Consider the following 23,831-nt stretch of genomic DNA (forward strand, 5'->3'; position numbering starts at 1 on the left):
TAAGATTTATTATCAATCTGAATCAGTAATACTTGAACTTTTTTTCAATTTAACAAGTTAAAATGACAATGGGATATCAATTTAATTTTCAAATGTCACACAGAATGCTCTTTAAAGTTGACAAATACATAAGGGTGTATTACTTTGAAGTCATGATTGCTAACAAAATGACTGAGAGAACATGTCTAAGCTTAAATAATTAAAAAAATATATTTTTAATGTTTTTGAAGTTAGGGCAAAATCTTATGAGGGAAAAGATTTGGATTTGAGGTTTTACTATAATGGTACTCTATGTGCTACAAAAAACGTTCCAATGGATTCACAAGCCACCCATGTTTAGAATATCCCTTTAGACGTTTTCTGCTTAGTACTTCATGTGGCACAGACTCTAGGGGGTGCCACATACTGCTTGATACCGAAAGCGGGCCTGTAGTTTTATGAACTTTTCTTGAGACAATTATGGTAGAAATACCCTGACCCCACTCCTCTCAAAAATATGGAAAATGAGTTAATTTATCTCTAGTTTCAGGAAAATCACTATTTTTAAAACCGTCTCTTTTAAGTATATCACAATTTTGAAGCTAAACCAACAAAGACCAAGGGAAAGTGTACACTTCACTGTGTCTTGGCTGAGAAGCAGACACCCTGGGACGCTAATAACTGAGTGATGGCTTCTTTGCTTTCTCAGTTCTCAGTCAATGGCGTGGTAAAGTCATGATCCGCTTGGCCTCCAGGTTAAAACTTGAGGCTCTCCTAAAATAGTGTCATTTGGTTGTACAAGAAATCTAAATGTAATAATGACAAGTAACTAAATTTATTGTGTTGAATTTCTAACATTAATATGACAATTATCAATTTAGGAACACTAGAGGGCAGTAAAACACTAGAAGGTAGGCTCAAATTACATGCCTAAAAGACGCAAAGGCAAGCTAGTACATTTTTTTAAAATCAAAATCATAATTTTTATAGACTAATGTTATCTCAATTAAAAAAATCATAATTAAACGAATTTATTCCTTTTTAGGTTGCTAAAGTACAAAGCATTCTTTACTGTGTCATTTCAGGTATAACTTACTTTGCAAAATCCAAATAAGAAACGTGTCCATGATAAAACCCTGGTTTCATCTCTTTCCAAGAAGTTATATTCTTTACAAAGCGCACCTAAAAAAGGAGAATACACTCATTACTTAAGTACAATTGAAAGAAAATGAAATTTGATGATAGCAAAATAATTTCCATTTAGGCATTTAAAACCAATCACATCAGTTTGATAATTACAGAGCTAGAAACAGTTTCAACTGAAGAAAGCAGAGTGTGATCGATATTTACTATTTCGTCATAGAGAGAGCTACTGTCACACACTCAGAAGAGCGTGAAGGAGGATCCTGAAGACAAGATGGCACAAGGCAATCGTCTAGAATGCTGTGCAGTGAGTACGTTTCTGTGGGTGAGAGGAGGCTGGGCACCAACACCACGCTGAGGCGGCAGCACTCAGGTGTAGGGACAGTCTATGCAGATCTGTTTTCTTCTCAGAGACTTGTTATTCATAAAAATTCATAATTAGTGACGACTCAACAAAGAAAATGAAAATTAACTAATCTTTAAACCAAAATGATTAAAGAAAAGATGATTATCAGAATACTCGAAAGAGCTACCAGCAGATATTATAAGCTTATTGATAAAAAAAGATTAATAAAATTAGAGATGTGACATAGGTAAACATTTTTAAAATATCTAAATATTACTATTTAATTTACTGGAATTAAAACTATACAAAAGGTTAATTAATATGAAAAATCTTTACACGTAAATATATTTTAAAAACTGGTTAATATAGAACTTAATAAACCTAAGTGTCACCAGCAGCAAAGCAGTGATACGCAATTTCTCAAATGAAAATGGTGTGTACTTTTGATAAGCAAATCCGTGCTTGATAAACGGCAAGTAGTTAGAATCTCTTCTGGAGGCTGGATGCTGGGGGGCGGGGGGAGTAGAGGCTGGGGGGCAAGGAGTGGGGAAACCTGTCCTGAAAGTCTCTGCAAGCCGGGACCTCAGACTCCAAAGCACTAGACCGTCAGGTGCATACTTTTGACAATTCATCAATCTTTCATTTACATTTTAGAATAGAGTTAGTCACATGGAGATATTCTGGAGCACTTCTTACCAGATTAGTCAATACATTAACAGCAATGAATGATGGTGTCTGCCCCCTGGGTAAGGCCTATTGGTACAGCAGAGTAGGGAAACAGCAGAAGCAGCCGTATGTCAGAGGATGTGAACCAGAAAAAAACGGAAGGTTCGGGGAGAATTTATTTGTTTAGGAGAAGCATTAATAACTCATATCTTAAGAGAAAAAATGAAGTTTTTATAAGGGAAATGAAATGAACCTCATCTTATTATCTTTCTCTTACACACACACACCCCCCCTTAAAATAAAATCTGAAAATTGAACGTAGATAAAAATGCTGCAGAAAATACATAATTATATTTTAGCAGATATTTACAGTTTTTCCCTACCAAAACAAAGAGCCAAATAAATATGTGATTTGAGGTTCTCATGTTTTTTCCTATTTATTCTTCAAGTAAGCCACCAAATAGAATGAAAATATCAAATGGCAAATGTAAATGAAACAGAAAATAAAAATTTAGATAACCCAAAGGCTGAATCCTTAAAAAATTTTACATGTTGAATATGGAAAGTCCTTATAACTGCCGCTTAATGGTAAATTATTTCATATAAGCCTTTGGTTCTGTGAACATCAGTTCCAGTATTTCAGCCAAAGAAGAGGGGGAAATAGAAGCCAAAGAGAATAGGAATGGGAGGTGATGGTTCAATGGTGATTAAGACATATTAGCAACTCAGCTCTATTTTCCAGATGCTGAGATTTAATACGGATGTGATGGTGCAAAAGGGAAATGAAAGGAGATGCTGGACTGAAGGCTGAGAACATAGTGTTATGTAAGCCAAATGTCAGAGAGAATTATAACACAAACTTAGCGAATGCTGTGCTGAAAGAGTCAGGCAGGAATAAGAGTTAGCTACAAACCTCAAGTATCCTTTTCTCTTCCACCCTTCCTAAGGACAGTCAAGGTTAAACTAAACCCTCCTACAGACACACTTCATCCAGTGTGTGTCCTTCAGTCGGGGGTGAAGAGCCCAGGAAGCTGGACACTATCTAGCCTGCTGCAGGGCTTCTCAAACTCCATGTGCAAATGAATCATCTGGGACTTTTGTTAAAATGCAGATTCTGATTCAGTAGGTCTGGAGTGGGGCTCAAGATTCTGTATTTCTTTTTCTCTCTCTTTTTTTTTTTTTTGAGGAAGATTAGCCATCTGCTGCCAATCCTCCTCTTTTTGCTGAGGAAGACTGGCCCTGAGCTAACATCGGAGACCATCTTCCTCTACTTTCTGTGTGGGACGTCTACCACAGCATGGCTTGCCAAGCGGTGCCATGTCCACACCCGCGATCCAAACCGGCAAACCCAGGGCCGCCAAAGCTGAACGTGCGAACTTAACTGCTGCAACACCGGGGCAACCCCAAGATTCTGCATTTCTAACAAGTCTCCACATGATGGCTAGGGCAGTGGGCCACACTGAGGAGCAAAGCTTCAGCATGTGTAGGCCCAGGAGCTAACTCTTAGTTTTCTTCATGTGAAGCTTGTTTTTATAGCGCCTGCCAAGGAGGGCTGAGGCCTACAGAAGCTCTTCAGCAAGGATATGTTCTCATATTCACTATTTTTATGATATAGAAAAAAACTACACTGAAATAGAGAAAATTTTTAAAGATTATAAGCTACTGCAATATATGAAACAGAAGGGGAACATGAGCAAAATGAGCCCTGCCTCCTCAGCCCCTCACAGAGTGATGCCTGACACACGTTGGAACCAAAGCATTTCAAGAAACACAGTTTAAAAACTAATGGAATAAGAAAAATGGTTGTGTCTCCAGCTGGACTCAGGGAAGAGTTTGGTGAAGGCAGAGAACGGAACAAGGCATGACTCTTCCACTGCTGTCACCAACCTCAAACTCTCTTGTTTAGAGAGTCATCACTTTAGAAGTGGAAGGGACCGGGGATATCCTGTACTCTTTATGAACCACACACTTTAGATTTTGGTCCAATCACCCTACTATACCACAGGCTAATTTCTTTAACCTATTGTTGTCCAATTTAAACAAGGGGGAGGAAACCAGAAGGATGTGAAAGGAAACGAGAGCAGATGTCATTTGTATCATGATTCTGATCAACAAACTTGGACACTGAGAATTTCAGGTTTTATCCACTGCTAAGGAAACCCCTGAGATCCAGGCATTCAAAACTCCTCGACCTCCAAGATCTCAAGTTCTGCTGATAAAGCTCTCTCAACTATTTATTTTTCTCATTACATTCATTATAATCTCAACTTCTAATCTGCTTTGTTCACTACTCTCACATTGGACAATAGTTTTTCAACCATGACTGCTGACTTATTCTTTCCTCTTTATTGTGTTGGGTAACCTCAGGGCTTGCTGAACACTGCCTGTCAAAACTAAGAGATCTACTCAAAACGTCTATGTAGGACTTGGAATTTTATTTCCTCGATTCTTTCAGAGGTAAATTCAGGTGGGTTAATATTGCATTTAAATCCTCTACACACTATTATTGTTGAAGTCTCCAAAACACACAGACTCTTTCTCTAATCTCTAAGAGAATACTGAAGGCTATATACTTAATATATATGCATATGTATTTTTTCTTTCATGTCATCAACATTTAACTAAGGCAATATGTTAAAGTCTCACTAATAAAGCTGTGGCTGATTTACAATTTGCAATAAATCAAAAGTTGCTGTTCTGAGATTTACCTTCCCTTTATAGGGAAGAAAACAGTGCTAAGCAACAAAGGATGCCAATAAGGTTCCAGTGGCGGTTCACACTAATCTGGGGAAGAGTCTGAGCATCCAGAAGTATCATCTACATACCACCGAAATTCCATACCATTCTAATCTCTTCTTCAAAACTCATCTCCAAGGAAGGAACAACCCCCTTTGAGGAACAGCATTTTTTTAAAGTTTTCTTTTCAATGTACTAATTTAGCCACTTCTCCCTTTAGCCAAGTTTTGAACAGCTGTCCCTGTCTCTACTCTCCATCTCCATTTTTCCCTTTCACCATCTACTTGCAGTTCCTGCTCTTTCATCTTCTGTCTTCTCATCTCTCCCGTACCACTGGCCTTGTCTTTCCATTTGTTTCTTTCTGGTTTTCCTCTGCAGTGGGGCATTCTGACCAAGACCTCAAGATCAAGCTACAGAATACAGAGTAGGAGGAAGTGAAGATGAGCTGAGCAAGCTTCTACTCTGTTCATTTTGTGGATTCTTACTGACCATACTCGGAACTAATGGAAGGTAAAGTGACAGGCAAAAAGGAGCAAAACTACTAGTATCAAATGGAGTCACGGAGACACTGAAAACTCCAGCTTGGGGAGAAGAAATAAAGTCACCATAGTGACATCATTCAGAGAATTTCCATGCTCTGACTGAAATAGACTACCATAAGGATGTCTCAGAAGTAGTACTTAGATATGGTACATGAAAAGAGATGTTTTTATGGCTAGCCTGGAGCAGATCCTAAACGGTGATTTTTGTCAGATTTTATAACTCAAGCAAAGTCAGACTAGCAAGTAATCAGAAGAGACCTTTAGGGAAAACACAAGCAATGAAAGGAGTGGTGGTGTGACTTATTTGCTAGTTGAATCACACCTGAACCAGCGCTGTAAGAAAAAGCTAAGACAGTACCGTCTCACTAACAGCTTATCTAGACCTACCTTCTTAATCAGATTAATCTCAACATTATGATTATCTGTGATCACAAAAGAACTGTTTCACTATCTAAAAGTAGGTATGTAATCCTGAACATCCTGGCCAAATTCCAACTTTGTAATTACTACCTATTCAATGAATACTGCGATTAACTTGGGTAATTACTATATACCGAACTCCTACTCATGCATATACTTAAAATAAACACTCACTGCACAGCCGTGGGTAGTTTTATGAGACTAAACGAGAGAGGAAGCTTTCTACACAAAGAGAAAAACTGAGTAATAGTTGGATAAAATATAAGAAAGATTCAGCAGCAATAGAGCATAATATCTTCACTCAAGTTCAGAACTATGTTGTTCATCCTTTTTTTTGGGAGGGGAGTGGGGTGTGTGTCCCAAATCACCTGAGATAAGGGTAGATCTTATTACCATTAATCAGAGGGGCTCACTCTGCCGGTAATTACCATCATGATATTCTGCTCAGCTAAGAAATACTTTCAGAATCTAAATTGGTCCATTTGTTCCTTCCTTCCTTCCTTCATTCATTTAACAGAAAATTTATGGAGTATTTACCATGGCTCAGACACTGTTCTATAAGCACAGGGGATACAGTGGTGAACAAGACAGACAAGGTTCCTGTCCTTAAGGAGTTTGTATTATAATAGAGGAAAAGACAGACAGTAAACCAATAAATCAGTAAGCAATTAAAAAAGATACAGAAAGAATGATGGTACATAATAACTTGGAAGAAGTATTTGATATATAAGATGGCCAAGTATGGTTTTTCTAAGAGGATGTCACATAAGCTGAAACCTTAAATGGGTAACATGGAGCTAATCGTGAGAAGCCAGGAGAAGTGCACTCTAAGAGGAAATGGTAAATGCAAAGTCCTTGAAGTGGGAAAGGCTTGGTGCATTCAATGAACCAAGAGGCCACTGTGGCTAGTAAAGCAGAGGTTGGAGCAATGGACAAGGACAGGATTTAAAAGGGCCTGTGGGCGTAGGTGAGGAATTTGGATTTTGTTGGGGAAGTAGGAATATGAATTTAAAGACAGGTATCTCACCATCCTGGGAAGATTATAATATGCATCTTCCCATAACCCCACTGAGAATCACGTTCTGATCTTTGCTACTCAATCTATGGTTCAAGGACCAGAAGCTTCAGTTTTGGCATCAAGTGGAAGCTTTTTAGAAATTTACAATATCGGCTCCATCTTAGTCCTTCTGAATGGGAATCTGCATATTAACTGGTGATTAGGATACACATTAAACATTAAGAAGCGCTCATCTAAAGTGTTGGTCTGAAAAATCAGTATCTGCAACTGATTATCAAATATATATTATCAAATAATATCAAACCATGATCTCTAATTTAAATGACAAGAAGTTGGCTTAACAGTGAATTAAAAGAAAAAAAAAATACTATGTTATCCTACAGAGAATGCAAATTCTGGATATTTCCAATGTCTTAACAGAAAGGAGTTAAATATGATCACAGACCAGACAGAAAAGAATTAAGAAAGATCATAAAAGATGCTGTCACTTTCACCTATTTGACATCGTTACTTTAAAGACAAGATGTTCTCTAATGTAGAGATATTTTTTACCATGGCAGAGTAAACTTCATTTTCTAGAAGAGCCGATTGCTTACCTGTCTCCTGCCAATTCCTGTCTAGTAACTGAGGAAAGCCCATCTCAAGAATATAGTCTCATGACTGAGTCTACCTCATTCTTGCTAGTCTTCTCATGCCTTATACTCTCAAATGTTTATCTTTTAATCTCCTTGTTCTAAATTTTCTTATTTTATCCCAACTTCTTAATTTTGAAAAATTCTTAAACTACCAAAAAGTTGAAGGAAGAGTACTCTTTACCAAGATTCAGTTAACATTTTGCCACTTGTTTATCTTTTTTTCTCTCTACATGCACACACACACAATTTTTCTTAACCATCTGAAAACAAGTAGCAGACATTTTGATCCAGAACCCAATCAGAGATCACACATTACACTTTGTTTCCATGTCTCTCTAGTTTCCTCTAGTCTAGAGAAGACTGTCACAACCCACCCTCGAGCCTGCCTTTCTTTGGTCGTCCTGACACCGACACTCCAGAAGAGCTCAGGACTGTTCTTCTAGAGAGGGTGCTACAATGTGGATTTGTCTGCTTCCTCAAGATGAGGTCCAGGTTAAGCACTTTGGTGAGAAACAGTTTTGGTTAAACATTTTGGTGAGAATACCATAAACTGATATTTTCTTTGAACAGTTCTCATAATTCCTGCATCTGTGTTTTATATTCCCAAGTAAATTACAAATAAGCTCCTTGAAATATGTGGTCTTGCTTTTTATTTCTTTGGGCATTCCCTGCAGAATGGAGCACAATTTCTGTATACATTATATACTCAACAAATAAATGAAAACTTAAAAGCAGAGTTGAGAATTGTTTCTAAAGATAGCAGACTATGGATAGTTATTACAGATTTAATAGTTTTATACCAGATTAAAAATATTTGCCTCTAACATTTTTGAGAGAAATAATTAAGCATGTAAACAATTTAACACAGTGTCTAGTAAAGTGTGTACAAAGTATATCTAGGAAAGAGCTGGGGCTAAAGGCAGATATTCGGCTGACTTGACTGCTGAGGTTGGAAGGTGAGGGAATAAAGAGTGTGGTACCTGTTATACCCTAAGATATCTTTATGAGTAAACCGGGCTTTAAATGGAAGATTGAGACAATAGCAGATTTAATAAAAATCTCATATTTCAAGTCTCACTTGAGTCAGATACTGATTAGAAACTATTTCTCAGAGAAGAAAGAAAAGCAAAATAGGTCATTTAATTCCTATTTAAATAATAAAACAGTTGAGAATAGTACACAAGAACAAAAATATGGTGTTAAAATCAAAGTAAGCTATACAAGATGGAGGTCAGGGAATATTTAAAAAATTATTTTCAAAGCATCCAGTATAATTTAAAAGCTTACATTTAGACGAAGTTTACTAGATTGAAAGTGAAATAAAAATGCTATCTAATATGTCATGCCAAGGAAAGGGAAGCAGTAACTATGACTTGTTTGAAGAAGTGCTTCCATATATAACAAGAGACCAATAAACAATTGAAATGTGGTATATTAGAGAACATTTGGCATATAAGCCACTCCGAATTAAGACCAGGTTTTGAACTACTAGCTGACATTCCGAAGCACATCAGTTAATGAGTAAGACTATTCCTCTACTCTCCTCCACACAAACAGGTTTGAAGTGTTGTTCGTTATGTAATCCAATTGCTTTTAAGATAGCGTTTATGCTTCTCTTCCGCTGGTTTTTTTCCCCTATATATAACTAAGAAGCTAGTGAAAGAAAAACAGAAGCTTTATCTCATCCAAATGCAACTGGGAAAATGTACCACTATATGATGCCTATAAATGTCCTATGTGGTAAGCTGCTGCAGATTCATATTTCATGGAAAAAAAGTTGATGTCATTGTCAAATATCTTCTAGCTGCCAGACAACTTTATAATGCTGGACACAAAACAAGTCTAAAAATTGAACAAGCAAGTTAACTTTATTTTTCCAAAAAACACTACTAAAGAAATCTAAAATTATTATGTGAGCATTAAGAAATGTTCCTTTTAAACCAAGATATATTCTGAAAAGCAGTCATGCAAATAGATTTAAAATCTACTACACACTGTATAAAAACTGATTATTTAAGATACTTGCCCTTGAGATATACAGTATTATATGATGAATAGTTTTATGACCCACTTAGCTAAATAAGCTCACGTTTCTTCTCATTTATAGAAGAGTTATTTGGTTTGGCTGACGGATGTAGATTTTTCGGTTCTATGAAAAAGAGTAATTGGGGATACTGCAGAGAGCCAAGAATTATATAGGCAGATGATATGCCATAGACTATTAGCCTTTACAAACAGCTTTCTAGCAAGAAAGGGAACCTTAACCTTGTGTATTCGTGTTATTCTCTTGCTTCAGGGTAAGGATTCTACGTATGCTAAATAGTCAGATAACAGTCAATTCTGTAACAATAAAACAAATTAAGCTGTTTTCAAACAGATAAATACATTCTAACCCTATCACGAATACCTTTCTAATAAGGCTAACCCAATATGGTATTTGATCCTAGATTATATTCTCAAATATTATCTTTTCTTCTCATGGGCCCAATTTCCATTCCCTTCAATATTTGTTAAGAACTTTATTGATTTACAATTATACTTAGAGCTCCAGGTGTTGAGAAAATGCTAAAGAGCTGAGTAAATTTCATTTCATGAGATAACTTCCTCCACTTTTCTTAAAACTATTTCATAAAATTATATATCCATCTGTTTATCTAAAGTTTCTTGACAACTTAAAATGCAAGACTATGTTAAAAATATAAGCCACAATCCCTTTTCTCTAGGAGTTTATAGCTAATATTTATATAAATTACTAGTAAAGATAAGATGAAATTCAGAAGGTTAGTCACAAAATTCCATACTATATGTATGGAAATGTACCAAATACTGTGAAGAATGTAAAATTACAGAAAAGTTTGGTTTGTCCCTTCCCCTAAGAGTCTTACAATTCATCAGGATCAGCACACATATTCCACATTAAAATGCTTTACTCCCTTGAGTTACAAAAAATTTGAGTGAGGAGGTGTCAGAAAACATTTATGCATTCCCTCAGTGAGGTTTACCTGGTCTTGTAGGGACATGACTGGATTATTTTTGGTAGTGTTGATGTGAAGAACGTGGTATTTATTCTTTGCACACAGGTCATAGGCAATGTTGGTAAAAGAGGTGCTTGCAGTTTTGGGGACTCTGTTGTAAATGATCACCATGTCCTCCTCCTCATCTAAAGCCGCATCTTGCCGAGGGCCATCCATTGTGTGCCGCTGCTCAATTTCTCGGACTTCATGTCTTGCGATAGCCCTTTCTGCAAAGAAAAACAGGTAGGGGAACTCAGTTTTTAAAGATACTATAAGAAGTTATAGAACACTGAAAATAATTTCCTATTCTTGGAACATAATGTTCCTATTCAAGAATTGGGTAAGAGCAGTTGAAGAAATGTTTTGTGGACCAAAACTTGTGATTCACGTTCGAAGGATAATATATATACATATAAAGAATAAAAGAATAAACAGTCATCAAGTTTAGAATACCACAGACCAGAGAGTTCTTCAGTGTAGTTCAAAAGTCACTTTACATTCCAGTAGAATTTCTACAGCTGGAATTAATTCTCAAACACACAAAGACAGATTGCATGGAATACTAAACTTCACAGCAAAAAATGCATTTAGAAAAGAAATCACTTATAATTCAAGCAAAGATTCTGAAATTTATCACTTAGGATTTAGTTACTCCCTGGTTTATCAAAATGTAGCAGGGCAGTGATTATAAACGCTGGTGTGATTGTAGGTAACAAGAGCAGAAAGAACACCATGACAAACCCTTTTTCTTTTTCATGTTGCATTACAGATAAGTCCTGGCTATGTTTACTCCTTAAATTCATGGCTCTGCTAATTCAAATCACTGTCCACCACTCACGGAGAAAAGCAGTTGCATTTTGCTTTCCACTACTCTCTATTTAATATAAACTTCAGCTTCAAGTATTTTTTAGAATAAGGAAGAAGGAGGGGGGAGGAAAAAATGAGGGGAATAAAAATCTCTAACAAGACTGCAAATTACTTTGCACAGAGACAGTTGCTCACGCGCTGTCTGACCACCAGATCTTTGTGCAAGCTATTTTACCTGCCTTGAACACTCTTCTATTCTCCCTCTAGCCTAACCCTGCCTGCTGAACTCCTCAACCTTCATATTGAATTTAATCATCACTTGCAAGGGAACTATTATTTGATCTCCCTAACTAGGTCAAATCACACACGTGCAACATATGTATATATACCTAATACTGTACTTCTGGCATTTATCATAATTCCAATTTTACATTACACATACTATTATTAGTGTCTGCTTACCATAATACCAATGATTCAATAAAGTGACATGAAAAACCAATGTGGTATAATTACAATAACAAGTTCAGGCTCCAAATATTGTCAGACCATGCATCTTAAATTTTGGTTCAGAGGATATGAGGACCACGTTATACAGTACACTGAGCTGAGGATTCACATTCAGAAGGCTTGAATTGAAAGTTCCAGGCCTGCTGCTTATTAGCAGTGAGCTTTCCAAAACAGGAGGAGACACACATATATTTTCTATGTATATGCATATACATTATATATATATATATATATATATATATATAGGCTTTTTTTTTCCTTGGGAGAGTTGGTTGGGAATGTGGAGAGAAAGAGATGAGCTTAATGTTGAACACGTTGTTGTATTGCCCAGGACATCTAGGAGATGTTAGGTAGATAATTAGGCACATAGGTTGAGAGTTGAGAATAAAGGTTCAAGCAGAAGACAGACATCTGGGAAAACCATGGGAATGGATGAAACTGCCTGGACAATCTAGAATAGCATGCAGCATGGAAAGAGATTCCAGGGCAGAACCTTAGGAAATACCAACACTTAAGGGGCAAGTGAAAAAGATAATCCACAGAAAGAGGCTACGAATAAATAGTTAGAAAGAAAAGAGAAACAGGGTAGACTTTTAAGAAGCACATACCACATGTTAGAAGCATAATATTTTTCATTTTCCAAATAAGTCTATAAATCAAGGTAATGAATGATACTATAATCACCTACATAGGACTTGGAAGTTGCTTCAGATTAAATTCAACAAGCATTATTGAGAGCCTACGCACATTATCACATTCAATAATTTTAAAGGAATCTTATCTTCCAAACAACCTCAAACTGTCACCATAGTCCAAAACTATTATGGTATGTTATGTCCACACATCCTCCTTTTTCTACTAAGAGAAATGAAACAGTGCTGCTGTCATTTAAGTGCTGACAGAGTGTGAGAGGGCTCCTCTAGCAGCCTGGATACGCATGAAATTGCCTTGAAAAGATTCACCTACAATCAACAACACTGAATTTACTTTCATGAGTTTTTCTGAAATCAAGTATTTGGAAATGAAGCAGATTTTATGTGTTATTTCATACATGGGTATCCATTTTACCTGAGAAAACATAATGATTCAAGAAAAACTGCAATATTAATAGGTTTTGTAATTACTCCATCTGCTGAAAAAAATTTACCTGCCTAATAATTCCTTTGAAAACTGGCTAATAAATTAATTAAAAATATTCTTTAAAAGAAATTATTATTTAGTCTGTGGATTTAAAAATTTTTTTAGGTGCTAAAACTCTACTTGGGCCATGAAAACAGCATGTTTTAAAAATTAATCATTGTTCTTGGTTCATTATGTATATTAAATTATATGAACTGTATACTTCCCACAATTTTTAAAAATTTCTTAAGTTATGAAAGGTACAATATGGGAGTCACTACTTTCCTCATTTAAATAATACATTTATATGCATATCCTATTTTTCAAGAGTTTTTACTTTGCTTAAATGAACAGGGCAATTATTAACATGGTGTTATGCCTAAAATTACATAAAAGATAAAAATACTGTAAAGAAGTTTTGTTAGTAATATTTGTTTATAAAATCAAATCTTAGTTGAACAGTAACAGAACTGTTGACAGTAAATTACTATGTCTTTTCTCCTGTGACAATACTTAAAACCAGTAATGGCGGGCAGTGGGGGGGGGGGTGGGCCGGTGGTGCCGCAGTTAAGTGCACACATTCCACTTCAACAGCCCAGGATCCCCTGGTTCAGATCCCGGGTGCGGACATGGCACCGCTTGTCAAGCCATGCTGTGGTAGGTGTCCCACATACAAAGTAGAGGAAGATGGGCACGGATGTTAGCTCAGGGCCAGTCTTCCTCAGCAAAGATGGCAGGATTGGCAGCAGTTAGCTCAGGGCTAATCTTCCTCAAAAAAAAACCAAAAACCAGTAAGGGTACTTGCAATAGGGTCATATTCTTTACTTACTAAGTATTCAATAGTCCCAATTCTTTTTTTATCAAAGATGCTCTGCATTTATTTAGTACAGCTTCTTCTGAGACTCTCTTAAGTCAATGGGGAAGCTTTATTAGTTACAGTACATTTGTAGTGCACTTAAGAGAATGGAGGCAGTATATTTAAAAGACTTAAGATGCATTTTGAAGTAGTGTTTTTTCATGTTTGAGTAATGATTATAGAGAATCTGCTATGTAAGCTACTTCAGAACCACCACAAAATGGATAGCCTGCCAACAGCATGAGGTGCAATCTGAGAGTCATGAAACTACAGGTAAGCCAGGCATCCCCAGCACTAGTGCTCAACACTGAGACTGACACTGAACTCCATGGCAATTTCAGTTCTTCCAGGCTCCTACTGAAGGTGGCACAGATCTCAACGCAATGAACCTTTCCACGTGGCAGATTATCAACAAACTCAAGTCTTTTAAAAGACCATTCGTAATAGCAATAATTACCTATTTCTGCATCGACAGGGCATTAAAGGTCTCATTTATTAAAAATATAATGATCAAGTTAATAAAACATTCCATTAAATACACCAACCTAAATTCTACATAGCATTCAAGTCACAAAGATGTATATATCAGAACAAAGAAAAACTGATGAGAACTAAAGAAAAGGTTTTTTAAAAATCATAACATATCTTTTAATGACTAATTTTTTTAACATTAAGATTGTTATTTTGGGGAACATCATTTCTCTTCAAATGTTCTATGTATTAAATAGTTTAGAGAGAAATAAGTTATGTGTTCTGTACAAATTAAAGGACTCATGAATATAACCCCCTCCCCGTGCCGAACCTCAGCTTTGCAATGGTCTCAGCAGAAAATAAACAGTTCACAAATGTTCAAAATGTGTGGGATTTCTGTATTGTGGATAACAGTTTAGGGCTGAAAAGATAAAAGAAATAGCAAAAGGAAAGAGCAATAAATTGCCTTGCCTTCAAATACTGAAACTTCTGCATACTAAAGTAAAAATATATAGATAGTTAGATAACAGGCAAATAATAAATAAAAGGCAAAGAACATTAAGGAAAAAATGACTGAATTTTTAATATCCAGTATTATAGGAAGAAAACATAGAAATTGGCAATAACAATAAGACGAGTTCAGTAGATAATAAGGTAAGGTGGCTTATAAGACATTTAAACTATATGTGCATAATGGAGTGGAACAAAAATATGCATTAGTGGCTTTCTTGGGTCATAGACTCCTCTGAGAACATGATGAAAACTATGGACCCTCCTTCCAGAAAGGCTGACTTGTACATTTCTTTTTTCTTTTTTTTGGAAGAGTAGCCCTGAGCGAACATCTGCTGCCAATCCTACTCTTTTTGCTGAGGAAGACTGGCCCTGAGCTAACATCCATGCCCATCTTCCTCTACTTTATATGCGGGACACCTGCCACAGCATGGCTTGATAAGCGGTGTGTAGGTTCACATCCGAGATCCGAACCCGCGAATCCCAGGCAGAAAGTACGAACTTAACCACTGTGCCACCGGGCTGGCCCCTAACATATATTTCAAGGCTTTGGCTTAGAGCTCAACCATGGATTGTGGGGGGGGGAACCCATGACCCCAGATTAATTACTCCTAAAAGGAAAGGGCCTCCTATTAGCAAGGTCTGATAGTAAACAGCCTAAAGGTATTAGTACTTATACAGAAAAAAGAAGTTACTTACAAGTAAGGATTGTAGGAAAAGAGAAATCACAGAGGAAAGTGGCAGCGTCTATTTGAGAAATGTCTATGGGTGAGGCTGCCTTGGCAGAAAATTTGACTTGTCAGAACTCCCTGGCAAGTATGCCTATTGTAGAGCTAGATATGCTGGGCTCCAAGAGCTTGTGCTATCAAACACCTGAATTAAAGTGGATTCTTAGCATTTTCTAGGGATAAATCCTGAGTTATACGAGTCCCCAAATACTGTTGTGAAGTATAATTTATTCCCCATAAAATGTGTACACAATGAGAAGTAGGAAGTAACAAAGCTGCACCAAAAGAAAGCTACTGTGAGGCTACTTAGTGCACTCTTCCTTCAGCACCACTCACTGTGAACGCACTGTCCAGCCGAACACTATCTGATCCTCAGGGAAGTAATATTTTGCAATCATTATGAATTAAATAAATTGGTTGTCTGATCATATGCATCATTTTGTTAGGGATATTTTTAGCCTGAATCAGTCGTCTTGAACTCAATCACCACAGGGACTGAGACAAAATAAATTTCTATACGGAAGGCTCAAGGCTGGACTCTAAACACTAGCAAATGCTTTGTGTGGTTTCTAGGCATTCAACAAGGGATAGATGTGTTATCATTACAACTTACAAACATGTTTACATGGAACATCCTATAAAAAAGAGCTGCTATCACCTTCCACTTCAAGGAAGATGGAGTGGACCATGTTTCACTATTCCTCCCACTACACACAACTAAAAGTACTGGACATTATACATAAGACAAACGTAAGACTAAAACGTGGAGAGAAGAAGGCAGACTAGTTAGGGCCCTTCGGACCAAGGAACGACACAGTGGTGAATTCCCTATGTTTTCTTTTAGCCTCATATATCCCAGACTTGGAGCAGTAGATGCTGGCAACCCACAAACAGGCACAAACGAAAAAAATCTCAACAAAAGCCTGCTCTCTCTAGCCAAAGGATCGGGAAAAGGACAGCATAGCAAGACAGAAAACTTTCAGACAATAACCACTCTACTTGAGTCAAACTCCACAGAAAAAACTGCGGTCCCACTTCCACCTGCTAGGCCAAGCGGGGAGCCTAGACATCCACCCCCCTCACAAGGCTGCAACCAGATGCCCAATATTCCTGATGGCTGGTGTCAGAGAAGGCCAAGCAGGGAGCCAGTATTTTTATCCCAGGCAGTAGGTAACGAGGCAGCTCCACAGTGTCAATGGAGGACCAAGCAAGGAACTTGGACGTCCACCTCCACAGAGCAGTAACGAGAGGCACCTACTCCTCCCTATTTGGTGGTGTCAGAGAAAACACAGTGGAGAGTCACGACTTTCACCATCAGCCAGTCTAATGAGGCCATTCCCAACCCTGTCCAGCAGCAGCAAGGAGCCCACTAGGTGTTTTTACCTTCTGAGTGAAAACAGAAAGGCATTCAAGGTAGAGGGCAAAGCATGAGCAAAGCCTTTGGAGGCATAATACGGCATGGTGCACTTAAGGGCTAAAAGTGATTCTCGATAAGCTTAGAATATGGGAAAGGGGTAAGGGCAAGGCAAAACATGGAGGCAGACAAGTGGGCACAGGCCAGATCCACAGTATCTCAATCACTATCCTCAGAATGTGAACCATATCCTCTAAGTCAGCAGTTCTCAAACTTCTTAGTGTCAGAACCTCTGTATGTGCTTAACAATTGAGGACCCCAACGAGTTTTTGTTCATGTAGGTTATATGGATCAATATCCTGTTAGAAATGAAAATTGTTAAACAAAAAATATTTATTAATTCGTTAAAAAATAATATAATGAAACACGTTAGCATAAATAACATTTTTCTGAAAATATTATTTTTCCAAAACAAAAAAATTTTGGTACAGAGAGTGACATTTTTATATTTTTGCATATCTTTTTAAATGTCTGGCATAACAGAAGACAACTAGATTCTCATACCTGCTTGTCCATTCAAAATATTAACCTATATTACTTGGTGGGAGACCATGAAGAAAATCAGACTCATACAGATACACAGTTGGAAAAAGGAATATTTTAATAGCCTTTGCAGATAATATTCTTTTTTGACACTATACTAAAACTCAACAAGTGTTATTTTCTTAAAGGCTAGTTGCAATATTATATAAAACCATATTAATAAACTTTTCATATATTCTTCTTTTTAAAAAAAGATTGGCACCTGAGCTAACAACTGCTGTCAATCTTTTTTTTTTTTTTTTTTTTGCTTTTTTCCTTCTCCCCACATCTCCCCAGTACATAACTGTATATTTTAGTTGTGGGTCCTTCTAGTTGTGGGACGCCCCCTCAGCGTGGCCTGACAAGTGGTGCCATGTTCGCGCCCAGGATCTGAACTAGCGAAACTCTGGGCTGCTGAAGCAGAGAGCGCTTAACCTCTCGGCCACAGGGCTGGCCCCCCATACATCCTTATATTGACCTACCTTATACTGTCATTTAGAACATACTGGTTCACAGAGTTATGCAGACCCTCCAAATGTTAAAGCATTTAGCTATACATCTCCAAAAAAAAAAAATCACATTCCTTATATCACCACCAATCTCATCAGAAAAGTCTCTAAGTTTTGGAAAGCTACACGCTCGTGGTGGCAGATACAAGTTTTCTCAAATTTTATAACTGGCAATGAATACTGTCAGTTGTTTTCCTTGAAGTGACAAGTTCACTTTGTTCATTTCTAAGAAAATTTCTGCCAGCTACTCACGTCTGAATAAACACAGCTTGTTTGTTGCTCGTTTTTTCAAGTAAAAACAATGTTCCAAGAAAAAAGTGGCTTGCAACTCAACACCACAAGTGCTTTTCCTTAAGACAACCATTCTACTTCGGTACACTTTTTGTGTACTTGCCATTTTGTCACAGAATATTAAAAAGACATGTACTAAATAAGTCAAAATGTAATAAAGTTAATTGTTTTGACTGCTTTAAAAGGACATTCTTAGATAAAAATGGCTTTTTGTGTGTGTGTAACTGTAAGTGCAAGGTGATAAAGAATACAATGACTGCTAGTACAATGTGGTACCACCATTAATTTTGTACCATGAGTACAAAAGTCAATCAGTGAAAAAGGCAACTAACAACTTAAAATTATTATGAAAATAGTTGTGAACTATTTTGTGAACTCCTGAAAGGGTCTTGAGGACCTTGAGATGCACTGACTACATTTTGAGAGCAACTTCTATAAGCAACATAGAGGCGTTTTGAAGAGTTTTAAGTAACAGCACATACGAGACTTCCACAATGCAAGACTCCATGAGGCATCACTTATAGAGAGACATCCCTTAGAGCTGAGTATTAATGGCCTTCTGAAGACATAGTGAGGATTAAGAACTGAAGGCAAGCGCAATAAGGATGTAGTTTGGGGACTGGTAGGAGGTAAGTTAACAGAATAAAAGCTTAGATGAAAAAAGTATATGAGGGAATTAGAAGAGGTTAAGGCATTGTCTCTAAGCTTCTACACTGAGGAAGAGGATGGAGCCATTCCCTGTGTTTGAGGACTGGCGGCAGGAGAAGAAAAGAATTCAGGATATTTGGAAATCTACATTGAAGTTCAAATTGAGAAATTAATTATGTAGGTGGTCTGGTGAACAGTATATTTTCATAAGGGCTTTTATTTCAAATTTATATAAGAATACTATCAAGGTTAACAGGTCTGGAAGATAGAGTAAAGAAAGCAGCACAGCAGAAAAGATTTGGACTGGAGAGTGTAATATGGCATCTGTTCCCTCCCAGCCCCACGGATAGCCATATATCCATGTGTCTGAGCTTTCGGAGAAAGCGAATGCAGGAAAATGATAAGTGAGCTGCTATAATGAAGGGCTCCGTAATACAAAGTGGCACTATTTAAGGAAACATCAGCTATTAGAATAAATAAAATTTTAGTTGTTTACTACAACATAAGTTTAATTCCTGTTCAAGTACCAGTGTGAGTGTTCCCAGATAGTAGGTGGCTTTTTATACAATGATTCAAGGAGTCAGGCTCCTTCCTTGTGACTTTCACATTCCCCCAAGACCTCAAAGTTTTTTGCATCCAGCTACCAGACACGGAAGACAGAGTGAAGAATACACAGTAGTTTCTTCACCATCTTGACAAACACTAGTCATATGGCTACACCTAGGTGCAAGGGTGGTTATAAGAAATTTAGTCTTTGCGTAGGCAGTTGCTTCTGAGCAATAAATACATACTATGAGAGGGCAAGCATGAATAGTTGGTGTATAGTTAGCCATCTCCTCACACAGGCACACAAAGCAGATTCACCAAGTGATAAAGCATGACATGGATGGGGAATATGAGACTTTTCTCCATTTCTACATGGAATCAATCTTGGCACCATGAGGGCTCTGGTACTTTCTGACATTTCCTTTTAGAGTCGCAGCAGAGACAATGATACTTGACAGGAGATGCTTGCCCAGTGGACAAAATGGTGACCCAGCAGATGCTTGGAGGTAAATGGGGATTCTACTTTTCCCTTTTTTAAACACTTGTAGGACATCTCTGGAAGATTTCCAGAAACATCAGAATGGCATTTTAATGGAGAATGAGGTCCTAGGCAAACATCTGGGGTCAAGACCAAGTGAAAAGTAGGCTATTATGTAACTCTGATTCCATATACACTCACAGGGTTAGTGTGAGGGAAACCTGGACTATCAGTTTTTGGACATAGTGAGTTTTAGGCGCCCATGGGACATCCAAGTAGTAATGTGTAGGTTGCTGAAGACTAAAGACAGAAATTTAGGAGTCACAACACAAAGGTACCAGCTGATGTCAAAGGAGTGAATGAGATCATGAAGGCAAAGCATAGGGTTAAAAATAAAGAACATCAAAACAGAATTTTGAGACCAGCCTTTGATCTAAAGATCTTTTTGACCAACAATATCTATAACATGTGTGCATTACAGCCAAAAACAATCCTGCAACATCACTGCAAGATCATGGGCTTACCTACTAATAAACATTTTAAGTGTTTCTTGACCACACTGTCCACTTTTAAATATCCATATTTAGTATACTTTAACACATAAAGCAGTTGTAAGACATATATCCTTGCTTCACATCTTACTGATATGCCTTTGGAATGCTTTTTGAGGGCTTGATGAGTTTTGTACTTCACAAAGCACATAACTGGGCCTTACTACTAAGGAATGCACTTAATTAAAATAAATCTCTGCTAGCCTTCTTTTTTAAAGTAAAAACAAGGATGTGATCACGTGGAAGATGTGAAGAAGTTGAAAGTAAAACTATTCAGGGAAGACACAAAAATTGTTCTTAAAATGCAAATACTGGAGGAAAAATACAAAAGGATGGACTCAATTATATGTAAGTTTTGTAATCCAGCTAAAATAGTAATTTTGATATTAAACTGGCAGGAAGATTCAGAGATTTAAATTTTAGCAGAAGTCCGAAGCGCCGTTAAAATAGATGTGCTCTGATTATTGAAATAAATACCATATCAAGAAGATTAAAACATTTTCAAAATCAAGAAAGAAATGCCAATACTGTCTACAAAGCTGAATTATTTTCACACTTCAACAACTGCATCTGGTGCTCCATTGACTAGTAAGTAAAAAGGGTAAGGAGTAACTAGGACTCAACTTCAGCTGGGTTTGGAGATCATTAATTAAAACCTAATGCAGCAGCTGTTTGAAAATTAGAATTAGTGATGCTGAAAACTTGCCATTATTTCACTAGAGCTTGCTATGCATCATATTCTAGAGCAGTGATTTTCAATTTGAGCATGCATCAGAACAACCTGCAGGTTTGTTAAAACACAGATTCCTGCCTTCCCATCTTCTTCAGTTACTAATTCGGGGCCTGGGAATTTGCATTTCTATCAAGTTCCCAGGCGATGCTGATATGATGGTGCCGGAATACTGAGAATTAATGTTCTACAGAGTATTTCTGTTGGTTTCTCAGGAAGATAGTTGCAGAATATTCTCTTTTCTATATACCTAATTAATTGGTACTCTCATTAATTTGGAATTTATGGTAATTTTAGATATAGTTTAGATATGTGAAAATGCTACTCAACTTCATGGTATAAACCAGTTGTGGGAGTGTTCCGGTCAAGACATCCATTACCCTGTAACTCATGGCCCTGATTCTGCTAGGCTATGTGGGTGTCCCATCTCCCTCACTGCTCCATTAGATGCCCTAAGGCTAGGCAGTTCCTCCTTCAAGGGTGCTGTAACCATCATTATGGAATCACAAGTGAAATGTTTAAATTGTTCTTGAGAATAAACTGTTATCAAACTCTTTGAAATGCAATATTTATTAATTTTGACTGAACTTCACTGCCCACTACCCTTTTAGTGTGAAATCATAACTTTTGGATACAACTACCAATTCAAGAACCATGTTAAAGGTATTCATTTTGTGGCATTTTACTACGTATGAAGAAATTCTGATCAGACTATGGTTTCCAGTCTCAGCTTGCTAAAATATTAATTGAAGTTCAGGTAGACTACACATTAGCCACTGTCAAGACTGAAAAAAGAGTTTTAACGTTAACTTTTATATTTTATAGCTTTATATCTTCTGAGAAACTGTGTTACACCATTTTAGTTGGAGTCATGCTTTTAATGGGTCTTTAAAAATTAGTTACAGGTTTTAAGATTCTAGAGACATTCATTTTTAAACACCAACTTCCAAAATTCTCCTTCTTTGCATTATGTCTCGTGTAACAAAAAACAGTCACTATCCACCCATCCTATTAATTACAATTCTTTACTAGCTGACAATACTACATGCCCACAGTACAATGATGATTAGTATTCTCAGTAATGACCTGAGATCACAGGAAAATTTTAGACCGTAGTATCAATCAATGAAGACTAACATTTGATCATTTGGACCTTAATTGTATTTCATTGTATTTTAATTATGTGAAACACTGATAACTCAAGTATCAAATGCATAAAATTCTCAAGTAGAACATTCTTTATCTTTCCAAGAACCAAACATTTACCACACAATACTATTAATGGTCATTTTAATATGTACTTCAAAATAAGTTACTGTAAAACAATCTGCACATAATCCATATTAGCTCCCAAATCCATCAATTTTGGGGGGAGGGGGACTTAGTTTCCTATGCCAAAAATAAAACTATATTCATTATGGAAAGGCATGGGTTGATGAAATTAGTAGGGACGATGTATGTAAAGTAACAACTACTCAAAACTGTCTATTCTGTAACCTTATTACTCCATTTGAATCAGGTAACATAAGTAAGTACATTCTAATTCCACATTGGGACCAACGAAATTGTGGAAATGGAAAAATCACAGTAGAATTAATGTGACTTTCTTTTTGGAGGGAGAGCACAAGTTTTTAAAAAGCTACCTTCATTTGTGAAAAGAATGGTAATGACCATTACCCAGTATAGAGTAGATACTCAGTAAGTTTGCTTAATGAAAACGATATGGTATTAACAAATTAAACCATACACAACACATAGTTCTTTACTGAGCAATCCAAAAAAGAACAATTTTAAAAAGAAGCGAAGGTTTGATGTGATTTGCTCCCTACTAACCTAGCAATGATACACACAGCATGGTCAAAGCTGAAGACCCATACATGTCAAGACTATTTCCCGGAGGTTTGATATTCTAGGTTTGTCACACCTAATACTCACGGCTTTTTCCTCTAATGGTGCCAAGACTGTATGTGAGAAGGGTAAGGAACAGAGAAGTTAGAGATTAAAGGGGTCAAATAACCAGGGCAGGACCATGATTTCTGAGCCTAGATGAAACTAAGAATCATATGGATAGTTAGGTTATCCTAAAATAGATTCCAGGGTTAAACAGATTCCATAGGGCTCAGGAAGTAGTGGGAATGAGTACTTTTTAAAAAACTTCCAAGGTGATATATGAGTCTAGGTTACCTAAAAACTGTACCAATAGGAGCCATTACAAAGCATACTAGAATAATACTGAAACCTGACTAATATCTTTTTGTTAATTCTGGTTTATGATCCTGTGGGTATCATTCTCCACTTCAACCATAACTAACATATTATGGAAGAATTCTCTGTAGAGTAATTTCTCATCTTTGGAGGTCAGTTTATTTCTATTGGAGTCCCAGTCCATTTCTCAATTTTGGCTTTTTCTTTGGTGGCCTAAGATAAACTGGAAATAATAAGTCTAAGTAAAACGAAATGGTTTTAAGGACAATTAAAATTTAGGAACAAGGTTACTTGTAAGCTCTAACAAGGTATTCAAATTCTTAAATCCTTATTTATAATTACAAAAATTGATACTGCACATTAAGAGAAAATGATCTAAAAACCCCAACGAAAAGGAAGATATTGTCAGACTGGATAAAAAAGCAGGATTCAGCTAC

At 36.8% G+C, this 23,831-nt stretch overlaps 1 protein-coding gene across 7 annotated transcripts in view; it reads right to left on the minus strand.

Moving 5' to 3' along the window:
• Positions 1-23,831, minus strand: part of HS2ST1 (heparan sulfate 2-O-sulfotransferase 1) — a 168,816-nt gene that overhangs the window by 25,102 nt on the left and 119,883 nt on the right. For all 7 annotated transcript variants that reach the window (XM_070267352.1, XM_001494558.6, XM_005610449.4 and 4 more), the window contains exons 2-3: positions 10,488-10,726; positions 1,076-1,161 (exon numbers count right to left, since the gene is read on the minus strand). In XM_070267352.1, the coding sequence (XP_070123453.1) occupies positions 1,076-1,161; positions 10,488-10,676 (275 nt within the window). In that variant the 5' untranslated portion in view covers positions 10,677-10,726. The remainder of the gene's footprint in view (positions 1-1,075; positions 1,162-10,487; positions 10,727-23,831) is intronic.

This window comes from Equus caballus, chromosome 5 (genome assembly GCF_041296265.1).
Source record: "Equus caballus isolate H_3958 breed thoroughbred chromosome 5, TB-T2T, whole genome shotgun sequence".
In the NCBI taxonomy this organism is placed as follows: domain Eukaryota; kingdom Metazoa; phylum Chordata; class Mammalia; order Perissodactyla; family Equidae; genus Equus; species Equus caballus.